Source organism: Arvicanthis niloticus, chromosome 1 (genome assembly GCF_011762505.2).
Source record: "Arvicanthis niloticus isolate mArvNil1 chromosome 1, mArvNil1.pat.X, whole genome shotgun sequence".
Taxonomy (NCBI): domain Eukaryota; kingdom Metazoa; phylum Chordata; class Mammalia; order Rodentia; family Muridae; genus Arvicanthis; species Arvicanthis niloticus.
Genome location: NC_047658.1, coordinates 153,030,261 through 153,056,811, shown reverse-complemented (window position 1 = coordinate 153,056,811; position 26,551 = coordinate 153,030,261). Strand labels below are relative to the sequence as shown.

At 48.9% G+C, this 26,551-nt stretch overlaps 1 protein-coding gene across 5 annotated transcripts in view; it reads right to left on the bottom strand.

The window, feature by feature from the left end:
• Positions 1 to 2,759: 2,759 nt before the first annotated feature.
• The window catches only part of Wbp1l (WW domain binding protein 1 like), a 58,980-nt gene continuing 35,188 nt past the window's right edge, over positions 2,760 to 26,551 (bottom strand). For 3 of the 5 annotated variants that reach the window (XM_076923624.1, XM_034505801.2, XM_034505773.2), the window contains 3 exons: positions 15,590 to 15,804; positions 8,031 to 8,192; positions 2,760 to 6,146 (listed from right to left, as the gene is read on the bottom strand). In XM_076923624.1, coding sequence (XP_076779739.1) covers positions 5,413 to 6,146; positions 8,031 to 8,192; positions 15,590 to 15,713 — 1,020 coding nt within the window. In that variant the 5' untranslated portion in view covers positions 15,714 to 15,804 and the 3' untranslated portion in view covers positions 2,760 to 5,412. The remainder of the gene's footprint in view (positions 6,147 to 8,030; positions 8,193 to 15,589; positions 15,805 to 26,551) is intronic. The other 2 variants (XM_034505783.2, XM_034505791.2) reach the window with 1 other exon arrangement.

Genomic DNA, 26,551 nt, shown 5'->3' with positions numbered 1-26,551 from the left:
CTCGAAAAAAAAAAACAAAACAAAAAAAAAAAAAAAAAAAAAAAAGAAAGAAAGAAAGAAAAGAAAAGAAAATTGCGAGACCTTGAAGAGTTGTTTTAAGGTTAAGAGACTGTACCTGTGAAGATGCTTAAACAAGACTTGCCTCGTGTCAGCAGCCAATGAATAACAGAGGCACACCAGCGGTTTTAATACAACTAGGCGTTCAAGGCAGGTTCCCTGGCAGAAGCAACTTTATGGCTGCCAGGGGCTGAAAGGCAACAACAGGCACTTGTCGGTCCTATGGGTTACCAAGTGCTAGATCATTACATGCCACGTGCTGAAAAGGCACAAAAGGTCTCGAGGCCTGACCAGGAGCCCCGTAGTGTGGTGTGGGAAGCAGCAAGCTGGTGAAGCCTGGGTCTCTGCATCTGGGAAGTGGCAAGAGATGAAGTCAGAGGGTAAGTAGACAATAAAATGTTGGCGTTGAATCTGTCTGTGCCTCCACTCTGAAGACCCAGCATCTAACAGGTGCTCACTAAAGACTCTGCAGTTCTATGGATGTGTACACACATACATGTATGTAACTTAAAGCAGGTTCATTTAGAGTACAGAACAGCCTTAAAACCCATGTAGTCAAGGATGACCTTGAGTTCCTGCTCCTCCCTGTTAGGTCTCTAATGGGGACAAGTGGCTGAGGTCCCTCCCTATCTAGCTCCTCCCTGTATAATCCAGCCATTTGGGCTGCACCAGTCCATTTACCCTTTTGGTTTCTCAGCTCTCCCCTCCCTCCTCTCCTCACAAGGCCTGGCTCAGTCTGGCTATGTTAACCCTTTTGTCTACAATAAAGCTTCTCCTTCACCATACTTAGGAGCAACTATGTCCTTTTTTCCTTTAAAAATTCACTTCTGATTTCACCTCCCAAATGCTAGGATTGCCAATTAGGCCTCTACACTCGGTCAAGGCTCAGACATTTGTTCCCAGCCTGAAGCCTGAAACCCAAATACCTTCCAACCCACAGACAAGAGCTCAGCCAAGCTAGAGTCAAACCCCGGGTGTTTCTGCTAAATGTCTAAAACCAGGAAACTGAAAAATAAAGACTAAACCAGGAAACTGGGGTTGTCTTAGGCTTCTGGGCAAATACGACTGCTACCTGTACTTTCTCACTTGAGGCAATGGAGACAATCTTATTACCTCAGAAAAATGAACTCCCATGACCCAGTGTTCCAGGAGCCTGGAAATCAAGTAAGAGTACATGAACAGCCCCCGGCAAGTGGCCCAGAAGAGTTGAGACATTTTCTTGTGGGGCCAGACATTAGCTTTAGGAAGACAGGAATTATGGACACCTCTGGTTCTTTCCTGTGGGTTTTTGGTAGTTTTGTTTTAAACAGGGTCTTGCTAGTTTATGTTAGCCTGGAACACATTACACACTCCCAGATGGCCTCAAAAACTCATGGCCCTCTTGCCTTTCCTTGTGTGTTGGGTTGTAGGCAGGCACCACTGTGCTGAGGTTTGGGAACTCTTTTTCCGTACTGATACGGATTCATCAACACTGCCTGAAGCTTGGCAGCTCAGCAGTAAGGAGACAGCAGCTATCTCAATGGAGTTACCTAGAAGCTGGGACGTGGTCTTTTGACCCAGGACCCAGGATCAATGACAGGGACAAAGGCCATGCCTAGCTAACCTAAACTCTCCAATGTAATGGAGTTGACTACAGGCTTAGGACAGTACTTGCAGCCACTCCCCAGGGAGCCTGGCCCACAGTGAGCACAATTGGGAAGCAGGAACTCCTTCTGTGGGCAGCTATGCTGGGTATCATCATGCTTTGCCACTTGTAATTGCTGTATGAGAAGCTGCACAGGGCAAAGGCATCCTTCCCCAGCAAAGGAAGCAAGGTTGTCTTTCTTCGGGGTTCTGCAGTTCAGCATTTAAGACCTCAGGTGACCCCTGCAGTCTCCGAGCCTGAGCCATTCACATTTTACTTGTGTGCTGACTATGCTACACAGGTGCCTTTGGCCATCTTACCTCCAAGACCCAGAGAATACGGTGCTTGGTTCCTGCTTATGCCACATTTCCTTAACTTCTGACATATGGTGGGCACAAAACAGGCAATGCAGCACATATTGTAAATATCAACTCTTAAGGCAGAGTGTGGTGGCTCACTCCTGTAATCCCAGCATTCAAAGGCTCAAACAGGAGGATGACCGTGAGCTAGGGCATGTATTAAGTTTCTGGAAAGTCTGGGCTAGAGTGGGATCCTATCTCAAAAGTACCTAAAATCGGGGCTAGAGATGGTCCAGTGGTTTAGAACACTTGTTCTTGCAGAGGACCTGGGTTCAATACTCAGCACCCACATGGTGTGGCTCATGACTATCTGTAACTCCAGTTCCGGATGACGCCCTCTTCTGACCTCCATGAGTGCTGCATGCATATGTTACACAATCATTGCAGGCAAACACCCACAAAAATAAAATAACCTAAAAAAATAAAAATTTTAAAAGCTCTAAAACCAATCCAGCTTTGGGGAATCTGGAGAAAAAAAAAAACTGTGTCTGCTTCCTGGGGTCATTTTTTCAACATATTTATGGAGCATCAGACAGCATTTGATAATGGAAATGGAATTTGAGGGAAATTCCTCAGGACCAAGTGCTGACTCAGCAGCAGCCTCCTGCCAGCCTAGGACCCTGTCCTTAACTGCTACGTGACATCACTTGGTCTCGGTAGGGAGAAGGCAAAGATGCTTGAGGTTTGCGACCTGAAGGGAGAAGGAAGGGGACAAGGAGTGGCAGAACACTTGAGACTGATTTTATTGGGGTTTCTCACAGTGGTTGGAGCCACTCTGTCTTCCAGACAATCACAGCACAGGATATCATCACCCAGACTGCCCAGGGCGGTCTGAGCAGCTAAATCTTATTGCTTAAAATACACATATTCACAACAACTGACAAACGGTGGTGGGCCTCACACAGGAATGTGTTAGTGGCTGCAAATCTGACCGTAGCACCAAGCCCTCTGCCTCACCCCTCCTACCTGGAAACCCAACTCAGTCAAGTCTCCCTGGCCCCTAACTCACTATTTCCTGTGCTCTCTGAGCATCAGGGTGGCCTAAAGCAACAGGGGCCAGACTGTGGCTCGGTCATCACGGTGGGTGTCTCGGTAAAGCTAGTCAGCACTTAGGCCAGCTCCTCACTCCGCCAGGAGACGGGAACTCGAGAGGGTCCCACCTTACCATCAGGTAACTAAAGAGGGGTTTGTTATAGGAAAACTAAACTCTCCTCTGAGACACTTCACTGAGGCGTCTGGGAGTTTAACAAGAAAGTAGATGGGAAGGTGCAGGAGAGCTGCAGCTCGGCCCCTCTGACCACACACCAGCCCTCTCTCTGGACCTTGGTGGATGAGGTGTGTGTGTGGCACCAAAGTCTCCACCAGAGACTCCTGGTGACCCTGGGCAGGCCGATGTCTGAGCCACAACCAGTCCACGTTTGTAACTCAAAACTCAATCGGGCTTCTGTCTGAAAGCAGCAGAGGGAGGGGGACTGGTTCCGAATGTTTCCACATACAGGGAACAGAATGTAGGCCTCTGAGTGTCTGTGGAGCAATGTGCAAATCGCAGTGGTGAGCTGAGTAAGAAGCCTTTCCCTTGAGGGCAGTGTCGCTGGCAAACACAGGCGATGCCATCGACAAGACTGCTGAGTACACCCGAGTACGGTCAGACGGTTGTTCGGTAAACAGTAAATGTGTAAAATAAATTACCTTGAGAGGGCCTGTGTGCTCCAGACATGTGGTTGATGTGAGCAGAATGACCATTCAAAGTATCTTCACAGGAACATAGGGTTTGGGGCCACATACCACACATACCACAGCACGCACACACACCACACACACACACACACACAAACACACACACGCATGCGCACGCACGCACACGCCATCCAACATCACTGTGTAGACTTCACTTTTGTTCGACAAGGATTTTGGTTTGTGGCATCCATCCTGACGGCGTGGGTCTGTGTGTGTGTTTACATATGGACTTGGTGTCTCTTCCTTTTTTTCCTTCCTCACGGTAATGGCAGTGCCAAGTCTACGCATCATCGTTCAAGAGCAGGGGAGGAAGCAAACTCTGCATGGGCAGGGCTGGGTGGGGAATGTTCCTCTCAGCGGCTTCTCTGCTCCTTTTTTCTTGACTGGGTCTCCAGAGCCAGATGACAGGAACCAGGCCCCGAGGTCTGCTGGAGGCAGGCGGCTGTCACCTCCTTCCCAGGTGACTCTTTACACAGGCAGTACAGGAAAGTGAGTCACACTTCTCCAACAGGCTAGGGGCAGAGCAGCCGTGAGAACCACAGGTAACGAAGGTGTTCCTTCTAAGTGGTCAGTTTAACACAAACAAGTACACAAACAACAGACTTAGTCAAACGTGACAGGAAATACTGTGTGAGAGCCAGGCTATGAGGCTGCCTTGCCCTGAACACACAACTTCCACAGTCCCTCTGCTTACAGAGGACAGGGAGACAGAGACTGCAGACTGTGTTCAGGATGGGCAAGGACCACTGATCACCTGTGGGCATGGACAAGGGGCAGAAGTGAAGGAGGCTATTATCCCTACCAGCCTTCAGACTCAGGTCTCCACTCACAGAAGGCCCAAGGCCGCCAGGCCTGGTCAGACTCCTCCTGGCCCAAAAGTAGTCAGATTCTTGGGAACTCAGCCTGGAGAGGAGCAGCAGAATTCCCTTGTCCAGAAGAAAGTTCTGCCTGCCCACTGATCTGGTTCTTGTTTCCAGCTAGCCTCTGCTACTTGTTTTCAAAGGAAACCACAGAGAACACAATATAATCTACACCTGAACCAGGCTGCCACTGGCCAAAGCCTGCTGGGAAGGATCCCTCTACAATGCACAGACGAGCACGTTCTGCCTGGGCCTTGTCAGATCAACAAGTCCCTCGCCACCCTGTTCACTAGCTCTCACCCTCCCCCAGGATTAGACCAGTGCCAGTTCTGCAGTCACTGGCTGCCACAGGTGACAATCCCCAGGCCCCTGAGGGTTTCCTTCTGTCTCCCAGACTGAGACCCAGTCTCAGTGGATTCTCTTGTGAATCCACTGTGTCTGAGAAGCAACTCAGAGCACAGTCCAGCCCCAGTCCTCGGGGCCTTTTCAAACATACGTTTCTCAGCCAAGCAGGGAGAGGAGACACAGCTCTGAATAGGGGGTGCACAATGAGTCACAGAAACAGCTTCTCCATCTTCTAGAACACTGTGCTTTTGTGGGGGAGAAGGCATCCACACCCTGAATTTGTACCTGGAGACGCGGGCAAGGTGGGACAGGAGGGGAAAAAATAAGAGGACAAAGTGGCCGGACCACATCTACAAGTCACTTAATGCTTCTCTCGTGGGTGTCCCCACCCTGGTTGTCATCAAGCTCTTGGGTGCAGGCAGGGCTGGCTCTAGCTGGGAGAGCTGCTGTGCTGAGAGTTTGGGGAGTCCTGTTCATTGATGGTGTTCAGCAGCAGGCACGCGGGCGGCCGTGGCAAGTGGGGGTGGCCATGCTCCCGAGCCTGTCCCTCAGAGGACAGGCAGAGCCCTTCCTCTTCGTCAACAGGAGGCCGCACATGACAACTGTCACAGAAGTCCAGGGGTCCATCCAGAGCATCATCTATGAGTGTATTAAACTCTTTGAGGTCATCATCATGATGGCCCCGGTTGCACACACACACCTCAATGCCCGAGTCACCTGTGAAGCGACGATGCCTGCCGGGTGTCTTGTCTTTGCTGTCGGGGGGCACACTGCCATGCTCAGAACTTGAATCTTTCAGAAGCTCCTCCTTACACTCTGAATCCCTGCCCAGGAAGGCCCCTGGGTCCAGCTCCCCATGGCTGGCCAGGGAGCTACTGGACTCCATTCCAGGGGCTTTGGTGGCTTCCCGGTCAGTGGGCACTTCAGGGGACTGAGGATCTGCGACACTTGGGGGTCTTGTGCTGCTTCTACTCGGTCCAGACAAAGGACTGCTCTGTGCTCCCTGGGGCGGGTCAGCGCCTGGGGGACTGTCACCTGCAGAGCCACCCTGAGGAGGCAGCAGCTGCTGCTGTTGTAGCTGGAAGGCACTGTACGGCGGGGGAGGAGTTGGAGGTCGGTTCACCACTTCCTCATAAGGAGGTAGTAAATAGTTTGGCAAAAACCCTAAAACAGGGAGGTAGGGAGAAGATATTACTGCGCTGGCCAGCACTCAAACAAAGCTCGCACTAAACATGACACTGTCCCCTCACCACCCCAGAGCCATCAAACCGTGGTGGCTGTGGCACTTAGCTGTGGTCAGGCAAGGGGACTGCAACTGCCTAGAGTAGTGGTTGTCAGCCTCCTCGAGCTGTGAGCCCCCTTAACAGAGTTCCTCACGCAGTGGTGAGCATAAAATGATTTTTGTGGCTACTTCATAACTATGACTGTGTTGGGAACTGTGGCATAAATACGTGGCATGTGGATGCTCCTGGGAAGCCCACAGGTTGAGAATCACCGGCCTAGAGGAAGGACAGTCTGCATGTGACCTGATGATGCTCCCTGGTGTCTGGGACGCACCTGGCTTCCTGGTGCTGCTGCCTGAGCAAGGACCTCCCCCCTACCTGAGGTCAAGGGACAAGGGGAGGCAGATGCGGTGAACTGGCTGGGGGACAGTTTCTTGCTGGAACGGACCCGTTTCCAAGGACACACAAGCCTCACATTTCTTTTACAAAGATTCTATTTTTTTAAAGTGTGTGTGTGTGTGTGCACTTGCGCTCCTGCAAAGGGAAGGAAAAAGGAAAGAATTGTAAACTTAAGTGCAGTACCTAAGGAATCCAGAAGGGGGTGGATACCCTGAACGCGGCTGTGGTCTGTCTAAAACTAAACTTAAAACATCAGCAAGATCCACATTATGTCTCTTCTCCACTGAGCTCTCTCCAGGGCTGGCCACACATTTCCTCACTCGAGGACCCTAACACAGGCCTTCTACAACCTTCTCTCCCTATCCACAGGTAACTCATGTTCCAGGGTTTTCCCTGAAGGTCAGAACCCTGTGTTGCCTCTCTCACTATACTGTGGTTGAAGATGATCTGGGAAGTCCAAACAGGCTTCATCTTGACTCATCTCAGGAGAGGTGGGTCTCCAGTCAAGGAGGAGTAAGGGGCTGTGACATCAAGGCGCATTAAGCACGTGCCAGGTGAGGTCCCTTCCGAATGTGCTCAGTACCTTGAGGCAAATCACCTCGGTCAAAGCTGCAACAGCAGCTGCTAACATTTATTGAGCACTTACTATACATAAGGCACCAGGCTAAGCAACTAACCCTTCCAGCTACGGAGGTGCAAACATCTGTGACATTACAATCTGTACAATGTGACAGATGGCTTAAGACAGGATGCCTGGTTGGGCATCTCTGGATCTTGTGAGAGGAGTGGAGGAAATTCCAGTATATGGATTTCAGTTAAGTCACCAAGTTTCTTGGTTCTCAGAAAGTCCCAACAGCACCCTTATTCTCTGTCCTTTTCATGATGACTCTACAAGGCACAGAACATGGCAGCAAGCTAAACGGGAGAAAGTCAGGTTGTCAAGTGCTAGATCCACCCAGTGCCAGACCCCAAGCCACTGACTGACATTATGCTTCCATTGACTATGAGACTTAAAAAAAAAAAAAGAAAAAAAATTAGTTCAAGGCCATCCACCGGCTCCACAGAGAATGTGAGGCAAATCTGGGCTACATGAGACCCTGTACGTACGTACGTATGTATGTATATATGTATGTACAAAATATGTGTGTGGATATGTGCGTGTATGTATGTATGTATGTATGTATGTATGTATGTGCCTGTTAAAGGAGTAGCGACCTGGCAGCTGTGAGCGTGGGAATGGCCCTGATGGCTTGATGACCACAACTGTTGTAGCCTGACCCACTGTGTGAGTCCCTTACTTTAGGGATGCAGGTTGGGCAATGGGGGCAGCCCTCAGCAGGGGTCCTAGCCACTGCTAAACACTTCAGGTCTAGGCTGTGTGACTAAGCTCCCGAGAGTGGCCTGAGGTGACTGGTGGGGTACGCACTGAAGTAAAACGGCAACGCTGAGTAATTGTGAGCTTCCCGGTAAGCGATCAGGTTGATTTCATGTTGCCGCTGCTGGGCCTGAAGGCGGTGCTTGGCTCGGCGGTGGTGGCAGACACAGCAGCAGCTCAGGATGATGATGATGGTCCACACCAGCCAGAACCCTGGGGGATGAAGAGGCAGTGAAGAGGCAAGACAGGGAGGCACACATGCAGTGAGGACCGTGAGATGGGGCAGCTCGAAAACAAGGCCTAGACAGTGCCCTTGACGCTGCCACGAACAGGCAGGCCTTGCCCTGTCGCCTTATGTCAAGCCATATGCTCAAAACATTTCTACTACAAGGGAAGATGCTTAGGACAGAAGGAAGGGAGTGGCCAGGTGAGGAGGGCCAAGCTGTCACTTCAGCACACTACTGGCTCTGTAATTTCAATGTGGAGGGCATTAATGAGACATTTTGAATAAAATACCTCAGATTTTCTTGGTACCTATCTTTCCCCTTCCTATCCTCAACCTAGAAGAGCAAGGAACTTCAGAGAGGCCCCTCATAGAATTCTTAGGGTTCTGATGAGGAGAAAGAGGACCGCTTTGCTCTATGCCTGTGCCTCTGTAAAGTGCAGTACTCAAACAGAAGGATGGAAAAGTTTTAATTGCCTCAGGCCCCGCTCTTCCCTAGAGAGTGTAAATGACCTCCTGTGCTCTCTATAATCCGGTACAATTCCATCTCCCACTGCCTGGGCAGTCCATCCCCACATCCCTTGAGCCTTGGCAGCCTCCCCCTCTTTCTCCACCCCAGAGTGTGCAGTCTTGTTTCCCACTTTCTGAGTGAACACCTTCTCAATTTTGAAATGCAGATAGAGAAGGCTTTGAAACACTTTAAAAAAAGAAAACCATGCTCCAGATCTGCTCAAATATACTCAGACATACACGGGAGAAACATTGAGAGAAACAGAATAATGACTTTTTAAGAATGTCCGTCTGTGCATGCATGTCAGCTGGCGTGTACATCCGTGCTGGTGCCCTGGCGCTCAGAGGGCATTGGCTCTCCCAGAGCTGCGGTTACACATGCAGGACTGTGAGAATCCATGTAGGCGTTAGGAAAGAAACAGAATCCAGGTTCTCCACGGGAGCAACAAGTGCCATTAACCCCCAAACCATCTCTCCAGCCCCAAATAATGACATTTTAAAAAGACATGGCATTATGAGAAATTTAAGGGTTTTTTCCCCAATTGTTTTATTCTTTTAAATTATAAAACAGGAAAAAAAATCAATTTTAGAATTACCCGTGACTAATTTTACTTTTACTGGCCTTTTCTCTTCTCTTCTTTTCTTTCCTCCTTTTGTTTGGTTTCCGTATCTAGCCCTGGCTGTCCTAGAACTCACTCTGTACACCAGGGCTAGCCTCAAATTCAGAGACCCACCTGCCTTTGCCTCCTGAGTGCTGGGATTAAAGGCGTGCACCATTACTTCCAAGCTGTTCTTTTTTTTCCAAATGATAAATTTAAAATAGTAACGTGTGTTTGTGTGTGTGTGTGTGTGTGTGTATGTGTGTGTGTGTGTGTGTGTGCCTGCTTAGCATGGGTGAGGTGGTCTCTAGATCCCCAGCACCACACACCTAGAAAATAAATAAAGTAGTAAAATACAAGCTATGCAGGCTATGCAGGAGGGTGGGCATCTGGAAGCCACTCTGGCTGAAGCACAGTCAGTTTTCTGATCCTAGTTTGTTCTCCAGAATGTGTACATACTTCTTTATAATGGAAAGGACTTTTTTCCTCAAAAATTCATCTGATTAATTCTAAGGCAAGCTGTTGTTGACCGAGAAGAGATATTTTTGTTCTCTGTTTATTGTCATCATTTTTGTTTTGAGACAGGGTCTCGTGCAGCCCAAGTTGGCCAAACTTCTGTCTCCACGTCCCAGATACTAGGATTACAGTTGTATTTTATATATTATATTAATTTGTATATTATATAAACATGGACATATAGACAGAGGTGTAGATTCTGCATGTTGTGTCTGTGTACACACGTGTGCATGCGAGTGTACACAGCTTGTGAGGGTCGGAGAACAACTTTGGGGTGTCAGTTCTAGACCTCCAGCCTTGGAGCCTTGGGCCTTTACCTACTGAGTCATTTCACTGACCTACAAGGTGGCAGCGGATCCCCTGGAGCTGGAGTTACAGCCGTGACCTCAACTCCAATACTGCAAGAGCAGCCAGTGTGGTTAGTGGCTGAGCAATCTCTCTAGCCATCATTCTGCCCCTGGGGATTGAACCTGGTACCTCAGAATTGGTAAGTGAGTTACCACCCCTGCACTCTTTGCTCCCTGTCCTCACCCCCACCTCACAGCTCCAAAGTAAAGTATATTTGTTCTCTCTCTAGAAAATCAGCATTAATGTCATTTTTTAAAACCATTTCCTCAGTATTTCCCCATTCTTTCCATTTTCTGTGCTGTAACATATGTGATCCAAGGCATGATTCTCATTCTCAGCTTTTGCTTTGAACGTAACTGTTAAGTAAGGAAACGCCCAGCCAGGTGCAGTGATGCACGCCTGCAGGCTCAGAGTCAACCTGGGCTATCTAGGGAAACCCTGCCAGAACAGACAGGACAAATGCTACACGCCGCTTTTCACCAAAACTTTCCGATTCTCTCGCTTTGGGTGAGTGGGTAGGCCTGGCCTCTCTGTGCTTGGGGGAGGCGGACTAAGTCTATCTATTGACAAAAATTATAAGCAGCGTGTCATTTAGAGACAAGAGTGCATCTTGTGTAAAGCCTTCCAGCCCCTCCCATTGGTACTCCAGGCAGCATTTCTGTGCTGAGACATGCCCAGTGGGACCGAAGCCCCCATTCCACCTTCAGTGGACATACAGCAAGAGTGAGAAAGACACCTGTTGATTTCGGCCACCAGGATTTTGGACATGTTTGTTCTTGCAGCAAAACCTAGACCATCCTGACTGCCACAGTGTGCTATGGGATTTTCCATGTGAGATCTAAGGATTTATCAGGAATTGTTCTCACTTTTGTTTATTCTGTGTTCACACACAGTACATGTATAAAGTCAGAGGACATCTTAGTGGAGCTGATTCTTCCCTGCCACCAGGACAGTCCGGAATCAGCAGTTACCACCTGAACTGTCATCTCCTCGACCTTAGGGGCAGCAAGCTTGAAGAGGTTCTTATGTAAAACAAGAGGAGCCCCATTTCACTGAAGTACCGTAGGAAAGGCTTCCTGCTTTTCAAAAACCACAAAATGGAGAAATGGGAAAGAGCAGCGGGCGGCAGAATCCGGGCCTTGTGCATGCCGGGACACACGCCCTACACGGAAGACACACTGTGCCCTGGCCCACATCTTCCCGCTTGGTATTATGAGAAGGAAAACCATCTCTACCGTGCACAAGCTGTGTGATGTCACACTTGTCTCAAACTGGGTAAGCACCGTTCAGTTTCAAACATAAGACCACAGAAGAGTTATCTGTGTGGATCTACACAAGGGAAAACACATGGACAGCAAGCTGCTCCCGTCTGGTGGGAAGGCAGGCAGAGGACAGTCTGGTATGGCCTACACAAACTGGACTGTCCTGGGAATCATGGCAGAAATCACTGTAAACTGATTGTAAGCAGGGGTGGGGTATTAGATTAGTCCCAATGGGTTGGACCAAATTTTAATATTTTAGCTAGATTTCAGAAATACAGAGGTAGGTTTTATTGTTTTTGTTTTTGAGACAGGTGTTGCTCTACAACTGTAGCTGGCCTCAAACTTAGGGCAATTCTCTACCCTATATTCCCCAAATACACACCAACCTAGATGACCCCCCCTCCCACTTCCCGCCCAAGGGATGACCTTGCTGTGTGGAGCATTTGTCATGCTAAGCTAAATGGAAAACATGTTTTTAAAAACAAACACAGCCCATATAGGACTGAGTCATGTGCCCTAGAGTTCACCACAGACTTGGGAAAATACCACTTCTCAGCTGGCAGGAAATTCCCTACCAGGAGCAGGCTCACACTGTAGAGAGCCAGCTTCCCTTCTCACATGATAGGGTGACTGCTTTGGAGCTGACAGCTTGCCTCAGGAACTCCTGCTCTGGTGCTGCTTAAGATCTTTTGGAAAATGAATATTTTCACAGAGTTGCAGTGTCATTTGAACTACAAGGCAACCGGCTATCCCGTAGGGTGATCACAGCTAGGCAGCTTCACACTCCAGATAACCTGTGATCTTTTGGATTCTATTCCCCTTGTGTGTAAACCAGGAGAACAATGGTCTCACCTGAGTTAACACGCCCATGGAACACTCCCCGTGTCCCTGTACAGTGCCTAAGTCTCTGCCTTATTGTTGTAGCCTTTGCTCTCAACGACAGATTTCCCTGAAGCCCTCCTTTGACCCCTCCTCTAGAACTATTCCATAAAAACCATGCGTTAGGATCAAAGTCTGCCTCTAGGTTCCGCTCTTGGCAAAATTCTGTGGAAAAATCAGGCAACTCCTCTTTACTGAGCCCCTGCCACGAACAAGATGTTGCGTCCACTGATATGAGCTGCCTGCTGGGCATCCTGCCCTCGTCCAGGGGACTGGACCACTAGGGATCTGTGCTTCAACAAGGGGTTGGGAGGAGGCTTCCTGGCAGGCAGGGTGCCCAAGAGCTAAATGACTTAATATCAGCTCACAGAGTGTCCCAGAAGTATGGACAGTTTCTCATGCATTAGTTAAATAACTAAGTGAGTAAGTACCAGTTTTAGGCATTAGGTGGATTGGCTATGCCTCTTTCATGTCATCGGGGAAATCCCACCGGCGGCCTTTCCTCTTAGCTGCAACTCAAAGCAGGGAAACCTGACGCTTGAGTAAAATTCCTCCAGATTATCTCAGGGGCAGAAAATCCAACTTTGACTTCTCCCTGGGAAATGCAGTCTGGAGAACAGAAAAAGCCTCAGACAAGAACTGGGAACCCCAGCTTCAGGCTTTTTGGCTTTGAGGGTACTCCTGGATTTCTGGGGTCTCCTTGCTCCATCTGTTTCAGGGAAATTAGACATACACAGAACTCTCTGAGACTCTATGATCTGTCCCCTCCTCCTTCTAGCTTAGCCTCAGAGCTCCTGAGCACGGAGGTGACATCTTAGCTACAAACAACAGAATGATTTCTTAAGGCCTGGATGACACCAATAGCTGACAGGTACAGAAGACCCTACTTAGCCAGCCACAAAAGCATCCTCTATCTCAACTCTCTCAGGATACCCTGCAGTCTCAGGACAATGGCTCTTCACTACAGTGCCATGGCTATCCAGCAGTCTCCTGTTTGAGCATAAATCCCATCTACCCTGAACATATATATAATATACTCCATGCTTCCACGCCTGCTAGCTCACACTGCTAGCTCACACTGCATCTCCTCTCTGCTTGACCACTGCCCAGTGCAAGAACTATGCCCTTATGCGGCTTCTGAAACACAAGAGGCCATGCATCAATTAAGAGCTTGCTGGAACTGCAAACTCTCAGTTTTAGCTCAGATCTGAAGGGTGTAGGGCCTGGAAATCTGTGTTTAAATAGGCCTCTGCTAAAGCATTGAAGTCTATGACCAGAGGGGTTGGGTTTGCTGAATGACTGACAGAACAGTGACCCCAGGCACAGATTCAGGTTTCTGTGATCTCAGCCACTGTGCTGGTAAATCAAGAGCATTTGTCCCATCCCACGCGGGCCCAGAGACTGGTTCAGGTTACAGCACACTGAAAACTTGCTAAAGAGAACTCAAGGTCAGCCTGTGCCTGTGGGTCTGTACCCAGTGCATAGGTCAGTCCTTAGGACACAGGTAAATTTAGTTTAGTACAGGTAAAAGGGCTGGTGAGAACGGCATTTCCCCCAGGGCCTTTCTTGTGAAATGTAGAGGCACCTAGTCTGACCCTGCCAATGATTTCTGGCTCGGTTTTCTCTCCCATAGAAAGCGGGGCAGGAGATGGGAAACTATCAAAGCTGGTTACTTTTGCATTTCTGGCAAAACTAAAAGGCAGTTAAAAGGGAACATGGCTTAAAAACCACAAGAAGTGTATTTTTCTTCTCTTGGGAGGCAGAGGTAGCAGAATTTAGAGCTCATGGCCAGCCTGGGCTACACTGCAATTTCCAGACCAACTATATACAGAGAACATGTCTTAAAAAACAAACAAAAACCAAAAGAAAAGAAAAAAAAAAAAAAAAACCAGGAAGTGCTGTTTTGCTAAGAACTTCAGAGCTCATTCCAACCCTCAAGCCCCCTCCAACACACTTCTTACAGAGGGATGCCCTGAGAGGGACAGAAAAAGATGCACTGGGCATCTCCTGCCCAAGAAGCCACTGCTGGACATAGACCTCCAAATGCCTCAGTCTGGGGTCTCCTCTCCCCAGGATCTGGAAGCCTTAAGCCTTGTACAACAGGAGTTTGTGCTGTTGGCTGGGTCTCCTCCCTTCCCAGCTGACTGTCACTGGAAGGTAAGGAAGCAGAAGCCCCTCTTCTCAGACAATCTCCCTGCCATCTGTTCCCCAAGTCTTTGCCACTGGCCCACCTCTTGGCCCTGGCTTTGGTGACCCAATTCTGGTGACTACTGACTGAGTAGTGTTTGTCTGCTCTCCCAACGAGAGAAGGCTCTGTCAATCTGAGATGGGACCATCAACAAGTCCATGTATTTCCATAAGTGATGCTGGCTGGGCCCAGCCCCAGAAAAACAAACTGGAGCTCTGTGGCTTTTTGGCAGCCTGACTGTGCCTTTTGTTTTGACAAGGGGTGGGAGGGAGAATTTGAACCCTGTGGTTATCTGCATTTTAAAACATTTAAACACACAAGTCCACCTGCTGGGCACTTGGTGTTCCCTAATCAGTTCTCAGCCCCACCCCGTCAGAACTAGCAACTCTGTACCCTCCGCCACTGCTTCTGTACATGGAGGGCTGCTGGGGATCTCAGAGCCCTGTCCTTTCCTGCACTGAATTCCCCCTGTAGCTCAGTGGCCTCAGTCCTGGAGGGTGAGGGTGAGGAAGAGGTCCTGTTTGAAGGACCCACCCACACTGGCTTTAAAAAATCATTGTATTTCACAGGGAGAGAGAATACCCAGCCAGGAGTCCAATTTCCTTGCCAGATTAAATACAGGTCCTAGCTGTTTTCCTACCATATCATTGACTGGGGAAGGGGGTGTAGAGAGACAGGAGTAGGGGGACTAGGGGACTGGGCGAGTAAGAGCATGGTTTGACAAGCCAGTCCAACACCTGATTTTATATAAAGGCAGGGCAGAGGATCAGAACTGTGTGGGGAAACAGTACACAGTTGCTGCTTTTGACAAACAGCTGTGGGGAGCACTGCAGAGTCAGTCACCTGGGACTGTTCTGCCCTCAGGACGGGCATTCGCCCACTCTGTCTGGGGCTCGGCACTGTCTCATCTGAGTTCTAAGATCAAGGCACAAAGTATGTTAGGCGGAAGCACTGCCCAAGGACCCTGACCTCCAAAGAGGTGCGGACTACATCCCCAGTCCTCAGCCCACCATGCCCAGAGGGGGCCAAGCCCTCCTGCTCTAGAAAGGAATCACTTCCGGGACCTGGAGCCCGGTTCTACTCACCAACACTGTCCCCAAGAGAATCAGAAAAGGCTGGCCAGCCCGCGGTTTCCCAAGGAGCAGAGGCAGTAACCGGGACCCTGGGATGCCAAGAACCCCCTGGGCGAGGACTTACACCAGAGTTCATAGTAGTAGCTGCAGCATTGCGACTGTCCACAGCAGTGTCCTGTGTCACAGATGTAGCTTTGATTGTTGGTACCCACACAGGCTTCCTTATCCTACAAAATCAAGATGCAACGGGGCCTGTTACACCAGAGCTTGTACCCACTGGCTGTCCTCACCCACCCACACCTGGTCACTGCCTGTCCTCACCCACCCACACCTGGTCACTGCCTGTCTATACTCACACCCCCACACACACCTAGTCACTGCCTGTCTATCCTCACCCACCCACACCTGGTCACTGCCTGTCCTCACCCACCCACACCTGGTCACTGCCTGTCTATCCTCACCCCCCCATACCTGGTCACTGCCTGTCCTCACCCCCCCCCAACAACTGGTCACTGCCTGTCTATCCTCACCCACCCACACCTGGTCACTGCCTGTCTATCCTCACCCCCCCATACCTGGTCACTGCCTGTCCTCACCCCCCCCACAACTGGTCACTATCCTCACCCACCCACACCTGGTCACTGCCTGTCTGTCCTCACCCACCCACACCTGGTCACTGCCTGTCTATCCTCACCCACCCACACCTGGTCACTGCCTGTCTGTCCTCACCCCCATACACCTGGTCACTGCCTGTCTATCCTCACCCACCCACACCTGGTCACTGCCTGTCTGTCCTCACCCCCCACACCTGGTCACTGCCTGTCTATCCTCACCCACCCACACCTGGTCACTGCCTGTCTATCCTCACCCCACACACACACACCTGGTCACTGCCTGTCTATCCTCACCCCCCCACACCTGGTCACTGCCTGTCTATCCTCACCCCCCCACCCACACCTGGTCACTGCCTGCCTGTCCTCACCAACCCACACCTGGTCACTGCTTGCCTGTCCTCACCCACCCACACCTGGTCACTGCCTGTCCTCAGCCACCCACACCTGGTCACTGCCTATCTGTCCTCACCCACCCACACCTAGTCACTGCCTGCCTGTTCCCCCCCCACCCCCCAGCCCACACCAGGTCATCTGTCTGTTCCCCAAACAGCACCAACATTTATCCCGAGAAATACCTGATCACAGCAGAATTTTAAAAAACGAAGTTTTTTTGTTTTTGTTTTTTTAAGGGAAAGTTCATAACACACAAAGCCACATGGTAAAAAGTGAGGCTCCCCTCAGACCAGACAGGGAAGGGGGTGCCGTGCCCTGTCCACGACCTAGGAGAAGTATTTTATGTGCAGTGTCAAACTCAGTTGCTAGGAAGGTGATGGTTCTCCTGTGGCTAACAGCAGATGAAGTCACTTTTCTATGAGATTGTCTGGAATGCTGGGTGCAAACAGGACTCTAGATTACCATACAGTCAGTCATTCCGGTCTCCCTTCCAAACTCCCTCCCAGATTGTTAACAGTAAGATTCAAAAGATGGTTTGAAAACAAAACTCAGACTGAGAATGCAGCTCAGCTGGCAGAATGTTCATGTAGCTCGTGAGACCATGTGTTCAATCCCTTCGCTACAGAAACTGTGTGGGATGGTGCACACCTCTCATCCCAGCACTCAGAGGGTGGAGGCAGGAGGACCAGAAGTCAAAATCACCCTGGGCTACAGGAGACCCTGTCACAAACAAAACCCAGAATAAACAGATAAACAAACCAACCACAAAAACCTTCTCCTCAGAGTCTCCCCTCTTTAGAAAAGGAAGGCAAACCTATTCAGTTGTCTTAGTCCAATTTCAATTTTCTACATCACCTTTACTTACTGTTCTCGAGAGTCTTGACTTGATCTAGGATTCACATTGTCCCTCATCAGTGCACCTACGTAAAGGGCACTGCTGAGTAACCATGCAGCACTCTGCCAAATTCTATTCATAGCATTGGTGGATGAGGTGTGAGTGTCTGTGTGTGTGAACATTTTAAAAATATATTTCACACCAGGCGGTGGTGGCACATGCCTTTAATCCCAGCACTTGGGAGGCAGAGGCAGGCGGATTTCTGAGTTCGAGGCCAGCCTGGTCTACAGAGTGAGTTCCAGGACAGCCAAGGCTAACAGAGAAACTCTGTCTCGGAAAAAAAAAAAATATATATATATCTATATATATATTTTTTTTTTTTTCACGCATAAGACATGGAATAGTGGCTACATAAAACTCAGGAGGATGAGGCAGGAGGACTGTTTTGAGCTTAGGACCAGACCAGGCTACACAGTATGTGTAGCCATCCTAGGATACAGGGTAAGGATATGCCTCAAAGAGGAGGTAGAGGTTGGAGACAGCTCAGCTGGTAGAATGCCTGCTGTGTAACCATTAGGTCCTAAGTTGGGATCCCTAGAACCCACATGAAAAGCTGGGTATAGTGGGGGTCACCTGTAATTCCAGTAACACAGTTAGGGAGTAGAGGGTGAGGGAGGGTTGAATCAAAACACCAAGGACCTGAGATAGGAGGATGCCTAGGGCCTGCTGGCTAGAGAATCTAGCTGATGTGGTCAATTCCAGGTTCAGAGGAAGTGCAGTGCAACTGAGAGACTTAATAGCCTCTGGCCTTCACATGCACATGTGCACAGACACACACTAGCGTGCCCACACAAATTCATCTGCCATATCTGGCTTTCAACGTTTCATTTACTACAGTGAGTCTATGCCAAGCGCCATTTCCGGTAAACGGGACACAAAGACAGAGAAAACACTGTTCCCAGTAAAACAAACCTCACAGTTATGAAGGAAAACCCTGCTCAAGCAAAGAAACTCAACCTGAAGGATGGCATTTGTAACTACTGTCCCTGCCCACAGACGACATCCCAGCGGATGGCTGCCAGGGGAAACATAGGTCACACGGTGTGCTGCAGCTTTACCACACTGGCCGGCTACAACCATAAACAAAGCCCTCTGGTGAGTGTCCCCGGTTGGAGGCCAGGCAGTTCCAGGAGGTACCTGTAGCTACAGAGAGAAGGCAGGAAACAGGGCAGAGCTTATACCAAATCCCTCCTCAGTGCAAGTTTCTACCTTCAGGGCCTTAATGTCCCTTCAAAGTCTTATATTCAGGCCAGCAGGGTGATTCAGTGGGGAAAAATGGGTCACACAAATCCGACAATCTGAGTTTGAGCCCCAAAGCGATGATGGAAGGAGAATACCAGCCCCCAGTGTTAGAGGATACCTTGACTTCTATTATGTATGGTGTGGTGTGAGCATAACTGCATTCACGCACACAATAATAAAATATAAAATCAATTTTAAAACACAAACTCTTAGACCTCAGGATAAACCAGTACAGGAGGAAACGAGGGAAGGGCAGGAGAGCTTATAATGAGTCTCACAGAACAGCAGAGTTCTTTATTCTTGCTTTCCTGAGCCCACTGAAAACAAAAAGCTACCTAGCTGGTGGCTGGCTGGCTGGAGGCCCCTTCAGAGACATGGACGTGCAGAGAGAGCAAAGCCGTGCCTGCTACGTTCTCCAGAACCAAGCCACTCTGGCTTCAGAGAGAACGACTCCCTTCCCCAGGACGTCAAAGTCTCCAAGTGCACCAAGCCCGCCAGTGCCATTCTCTTGGCGCTGGTTTGCAAAAGCAAGTTCAAAGTTTTCACGTAGCTTTAAAAACACTATGCTTCCTCTACCCCAGCAGATGAATCCAGTGATCCTTCTGCCTGGGAAAAATCCACCAGGGGTGGCCTAGGCAGTCAACTGCTCCTACGTGAGGCACGCATCGAACACACTTGAAATCTAAACAAGTGGCATCCTCGTGACCTACGGGTGTCAGCTTTGCTCCTGGCAAGAGGCCTGTTATAAACAGTACTCTACTCTGCCTTGCTGATCTGCCTCTAGGCAGGGCTGTCCTGGCAGCTCTCAACACAGTTCCTCAAACCCACTTTGAACGGACCATCCAAGCTGCCCACCCTTCCCCCCTCTGCCTCCCCACATGCAGGACCCTTGCAGTCTGTCCTGGTCTTGATGTTGGGAACTACCACTCTGTAGCACGGGAAGGGGAGGCAGGCAGTGACGGGAGAGGGCTGAGAGTGTTAGCAGAAATGATGCGAAGGACGATTGAAGGATGGCACGTGGGCTCCTCTAGCTCGACCCACCATGGGAAAGAAACCTGGCAGGCTCAGCATCCATCTCAGCTCTGCCACTTTAGAGGAACAAGACTTTGGCCAAGTGACAGGGAAGACCCTAGGGCTAGTTAACACATCTGTAACATCTTCAACCTGTAGGGGGTTTTGGTTGGTTGGTTGATTTTGGTGCTCAAGGCTTGTGCATGCTAAAGTGCAGGCTCTGTCTACGGTTTGCATCAAACCCACGGCTTCATCTGAGCTCGGACACAGCATCCTCAAACCAATGGAAGAGCACATACAACTGATGACCCCTCTCTCTCAAGCCAACAGCTGAGGTAAGGAACAGAAGGAGCCCGAGGCCTTTAGGCCTTTCTGCAACATTTACTGACAGCCTTGAGGTGCAGCGGGAAACACAATGGGCAACTGAACACAGCCCTCACATTGCATGCAGTCTGAGAGAAGGCAATGGACTGGCCACACAGGTCCAAACCCATACACACTCACAGAGGGAAGGCTAAACCAAGACAGCCAAAGGGGCTTCTGGGGAGAAGAGGATAACTAGAAAGTCTGTAATGTAGGGAAGGCACAGGAAGAATGTTCCAGTACAAAAATGTTGTCAGTCAACGTCCTTGGCTAAGAGACAGTTGGAGAAGCAGAGGTTAGGTGGCCAGGCCCTGACAATACAGGGAGAAGACAGACCAGGGTGGTGACATTTTTAAAGTTACCCTTGACCTCCTCAGGCACTGTAGGCATGTGGTGCACAGACATACACTTAGAAAAAAACCCACACATATAAAATAAAAAAAAATCTAAAACAAAACAAAAGAATATGCAGTTACCCTGTCCTGGAAAAGCATCTAAAAGTCTATATAGAAAAGAAAGAGTAAGAGACAGAACATTTCAAAAAGGAACTGTAAAATCTAAGTGTTCCTGGGGCTGTGGTTAAGACAGAGGTTCCATTCCCAGCATCCATATGGTGGCTCACAACCATCTGTATCTCCAGTGCCAGAAGATCCAACACCTTCTTCTGGCCTTTACCGAACTGCACACACATGGCGCATAGGCAGACATGTAGGAGAACGCTTACACACATTTTTTTAAAGTGCTGTTACACCAAGGCCTTCATCTTAAGAATGGCTGTGGTGTGCCGGGCGGTGGTGGCGCACGCCTTTAATCCCAGCACTTGGGAGGCAGAGGCAGGCGGATTTCTGAGTTCGAGGCCAGCCTGGTCTACAAAGTGAGTTCCAGGACAGCCAGGGCTACACAGAGAAACCCTGCCTCAAAAACAAAAACAAAACAAAAACAAACAAACAAAAATAATAATAATGGCTGTGGTGGCTACTGGATCTGTCATAGGGCCACCATACAGCCCTGGCACCACACACGGTGACAAGTTCCACGAGACACCAAACAAAACAGTGGCATAGAGAAGAAACAGTCAAGGTTGGCATGGGACGGTGAGACGGCTCTTATGGTGGCAAACGGCTGAGGTTCAGTGCATTTTTTGCACAGATGCAAACGATTATCTGTTTCTTTGGTGGCACCAACGGCTCTGGAGCTGACCAGGCCCTCTTTAACGGTTTCCACGTCTTGTACTTGCTATTCTTAGCTGAGACACTGTAAAGGTCAATTTAATCAACACGAGAACTTTCTCAGTGCCAGCATAGAAAGAGACGCTGGGCAGGAATGGCTCTTCAGGCATGGTTTTAATTTGCCGATTTATGGGGCTGGGGAGCCCTGGGAGTAGCTGGCTGGAGCCAACGTCATCCTCACATCCCAAGGCAGGCACTCAAGTTTTAAAGGTTACGAGTGAAAAACAGGAAAACCAAAGTCTTTCTCTGGTGCAAGTATACAGGACACCAGCTCTCTTGGCTGCTTGATGTGACCAGCACAGGAGCACCCACTTCCGCCTCTCTCTGCAGAGAGAACAAATTTCTAGTGGAAATATTCACTGCCACCCTCACCATTGGCACTGAGCTACACCCTGAATGCCCCTTACACCGATCATATGCCAGGCAACATGTGGGATGCTACAGCCACAAACAGGCAGTCAGCAAAGGAAGCAAGTTTCCACTGCTCTAGGTAAGGACAGACAGGCACAAGGTGCACTATGAAATACTGGCTAACAATAGTTAGATAGCTGAGCTTATGAGGAAGCTTCCCCAGGAAACAAAAATTATAGAGAGGAGCTAGAAACCACATTCAGAAATGAGGCCAGACCTTTCCAGGAGCCCTGCGCAGTGGGCGAGTTACATGACTTGTGTCAATCTGAAACAGGAGAGGCGGGGCTAAGACACAATATACAGAGATGGGACCCTTTGAGTGTGGTGCCTTCAGGGGTCACAAACAGGTGGATCTCTGTATTCAAAGCCAGTCTAGTCTAGATAGCAAGTTCCAGGACAGGCAAGGCTACATAGTAAGGCACTGTTTCAAACCAAACAAAACAATAAAGCAAACATGCAAAAATACGGGACCTTCAAAGGGAAAATACAGATTTTTTTTTTTTAAGCCCATAGTGCAAAGTGGTAATGAAGAGACCTGAATGAAGAGGATAAGGGGAAATTCTCTCTAAAACTCCATCACAGGGCCTTTCCTCAAACTACCATGAGACTTGACTGGAAGACCTACTGTGGTGGTTTGGATATGCTTGGCACTATTAGGATGTATGTGCATCACTGTGGGGATGAACTTTGAGCTCTCCTAGTGCTCAAGTTCCACCCAGTGATGAAGCGACCTTCCTCTTGGCTGCCTGAAGAAAAGAGACTTCTGTAAATGAAACCTTGTCTCTGAGAAAGAAGTGCCCTGGGGCCTGTGGGATGGCTGAGTGGATAAAGGTGCTTACTGCCAAGCCTGACAATCCGAGTTATCCCCAAAGACCTACAGGGTACAGGAGAAAACTGATTTCTGAAGAATTGTGGGGTGGGGGGAGGGGTGGGGGTGGAGGCAGTTCCCAGGCTAGCAACAGCCCTGTGACATCTTGCAAAAGAAGTATAAATACCTGAGAAATCTAGCCAGAGGCCCATGTTTTATAATGTGATGCTGACGTGCCATCTTGGGACAAATGAGAAATACAGGTTCCGGTTGAATAGTGATGTTTTTATGTGTCAGGCTGACAAGGGGTCAACGGTGCTGGCTAGTTTTATGTCAACTTGACATGAACTAGAGTCATTCTGCAAGTCAATTCAGAAAATGTTGCCATCAGATTGGCCTGTGGACAATACTGTAGTGCATTTTCTCAACTGAGAATGATGTGTTCAACTCACTGTGAGCCCAACCTCTGGGCAGGTGGTCCTGGGTGCTAGAAGAAAGCAGACTGGGCAACCCATGAGAGCAAGCCAGTAAGTGGACCCCTCCACAGCTTCTGTGTCTATTCCTGTTTCCAGATTCCTGCCTTGATGGTGGACTGTGATGTGGAACTGTAAGCTGAAATAAACCCTTTCCTCCCCAGGTTGCTTTTGGTGATGGTGTTTTAATCACAGCAATAGAAACTCTAAGACACGCAGGAAGGAATCCCACAAATGAGGCTCTACTGAAGACGAGTTTGCAAGTAAAATACAAAATACATAAAAATGTGATCCGTCATAAACAAGACTTGGAAAAGTCAACAAATAATAGGCTAATACCAGCTGGAGGGAAAACGAACTTATCTAGTAGTGGCCTAAGAAGACATAAGCGGTTTCAGCCGGATGTGGCCACTGATACATAACTGCAGTACTCAGGGGACTCAGGCAGAAGGACCAGCAGGAGTTCAAGGCTAGCCTGAGGTACAGGGTAAGTTCAAGGCTAGCCTGAGGTACAGGGTAGGACCCCCATCCAGGAAAAAGACATAAAGAAAACATGAAAGAAAGGGAGGGAAGGAACAAGGAAGGGAAGAAAGGAAAAAGGAAAGGAGGGAGGCAGGAAGGTAGGAAGGAAGGAAGGAAGGGAGGGAGGGAGGGAGGGAGGGAGGGAGGGAGGGAGAAAGGAATGAGTCCAGGGAGATGGCTCACTGGTAAAGTACTTACCTTGCAAGAAAGAAGCTTGAGTGTAGTCCCAAAACTTGGGTACAGCACACCAGGTCTGAACCTGGGTAAGACACACCAGGTCTGATCCAGGGTAAAGCACACCAGGTCTGAACCTGGGTAAGACATGCGAGGTCTGCGTGGTGTGCACCTGAAATCCCAGTCTGGGAATCTAGAGACAAGTGGCTCCCTCAGACTCATGCAGCTTATCATACTTGGGGGTTCTAGGCTAGAGAGACCTTATCTCAAACAGGAGGGGACGAAGACCTCCAAAGAAGACTATCCAAGGTTGCCCATACACACACACACACACACACACACACACACACACACACACACTCCTGCACATGAACACACATAAACAAAAGAAGAGCTTTCAAATAATTAAAGCCCAAAAGAAATAACAGACGGTGAGAAAAAGATATTATCCTAGGAGAGATAGCAGCCAATGCTGTTTTGGCAGTACAAAGTAGAAAATGCAGAGATCAGAGTGGTCCCTTAGCAACCGTGCCGTGCAGAGTCATAAAGCATTCCATGTCTTCTTAGGGGATGGCGGGGGGCATGGGGGTGGGGGAGAGCAAGAGCAAGCAGACAGATTTGAAAAAATCATCTATAAAAGTAAAAATTCAGAGCAGAGGCAATGGCTCAACAGATAAGGCACTTGTCACTAAACCTGACTGCCCCAGTTCCATCCCTAGGACGCACAGGGCAGAGGGCAAGAACTCCTGCAAGCAGACCTCTGACCTCTGCATGCACACATCCTACCCATGTAAAATAAGTCAAATTAAAAAAGAAACTTCAATAGACAGGTTCTACAGAGATTTGACAAAGTAAAAAAGAAGTAACAAACCAGAGAGTAGATCTGAGGAAATCACCTAGCAAAATGTGCTTTTCTCAGTTAGAAAACACATGGAAACGGAAACTTCTCAGGGAGGAGAGAGCGAGAGTGGAAGAAAGGCAACGTTCAGAGGTAACTGAAGAAAGAAACCCAGAACATTTACAGTATGGAATTTTGGGGTAGTAATGGATATATCTAGGTACATTTTATGAAACAGAACTAAGAAGATTTTAGAAACCTCCTAATTATCAAATAAAATTAGAATTTAAAGAGTAATTATCTCTATCTACAAGGACAACACAACAGAAAAGAAGAGAACCGAGGTTTAGGTGGCTACGAGGAACGGAAGCATCGGAATTAGGCTCTGAAGGACAAGAAGATGCTGGGCGCTGCTCCAGGCCGGGGAACTTGGGGAACGCAGAGAACGCACTGCGCTGGGTGTTCTCAAGGACAAGAGGGAGGGCTGGTGTGGGCCAGTACAGCGGATCTCAAGGGCTCAGCAAGCTCCCTCTATCACCACCCAGGGCATGGCCTTAGTGAGTCCCCCCTCAGATCATGGGGACTTTAACAGAGTTAACTTTCCTTTTGAAACTCTCACAATAACCTTCCAACTGCAAGGTAAACAATAAGACAATTTTCTTCCATTCTTGAACCTAGAAATGGCTCTGTAGAAAGCAGACAAGTTTGTGCACTGCACATCCACTGGTGCAGAGTTTTTCTGATTTAGGAACTGAAGCCGAAGGAGAACAAAGCTTTCACAAGACAGATGTGAATCAAGGAGAGGCAGCAAGCAGAATCTCCAAATCCTGAAACGTCAGGACCTTCAGGGCCAGCTATTTAAGTCCTCAGAAAAAGATCCACAGGTGGTTATAAAAATATTCTCCAAAGCTAAATGGATTTACTTAGTTGGGGTTTTTTTTGGGGGGATGAGGGGGAGTTAGAGACTGAGACAGTCTCAGTCTCTCTCTCAGTCTCTCTCTCAGTGTCTCTCTGTCTCTCTCAGTCTCTCTCTCAGTGTCTCTGTCTCTCTCTCTCTCTCTCTGTCTCTGTCTCTCTCTGTCTCTCTCTCTCTCTCATCCTGGGACTCACTATGCAGATCAGGCTAGCCTTGAAGTCAGAAACCCACTTGTTCTCCCTCCCAACTGCTGGGATTAAAGATGTGAACCACCTTGCCCAGCTGTCTGTGTTTTTAACAACCAGAAAGTTAAGACAATATCATCATTCCTAATATTATTGATTTTTAAGGCTACACAAAAAGCTAAGGGAGAGTGAGAATTTGCTCAGGGGACACTCTGGTCGGGGTAGGAGGAGGAACCAAAGCTGGTCTGTTGATTCTATCTTAGTCCAATCCTTTCTCCACAGTGAGGTTACCCTATAATACTGTTTTATATTCTCCACGACGTATTCTATGCCTGACGATTACTCTTTAAGCTTTGCTAGTAAAAGATGAATTTCATCCTTTCTGAAAGAGTGGGCTACTGCTAAGATGTTAACCAGGATTCAGATGTGTGTGCACAGAGGCATTGGGAATGGATTTTCAAGCTGTTTGGGAGAATTCAGCAGTTTCCCAAAACAACAGTCTGAGCTAAATCTGCAAGTTCTGCTGACAGAGGCCGCAGACCAGCCTGATAAGACTCAGTCTTACAGCTCGGCTGACGGTGTGGCTCACCCCTTAAGGGCTCTGCCCCGTCTCCCATTCTCTAGATACAAAGTCAGAGGGATAAAGCCAAAGCCTGGAGCAAGCAATGCACTAGAAAACAGGAGGTAACAGGTTCATGCAGCCTTTCCATGAGTGCCGCTGAGCACGGCCACCCCGGTCGGGCCCCTCGAGTGTTTATTAAGGTACAACCAGAACCTCTGGGGTCAGTGACTGACAATTCTCCTTGCAAAAACATTCCTTCAGCAAGCATGTTGGCACTGGAGTGCAATCCTAACGCCTGGGAGGCAGAGACAGGAGGATGAGGAGCTCCAGGCCATTCT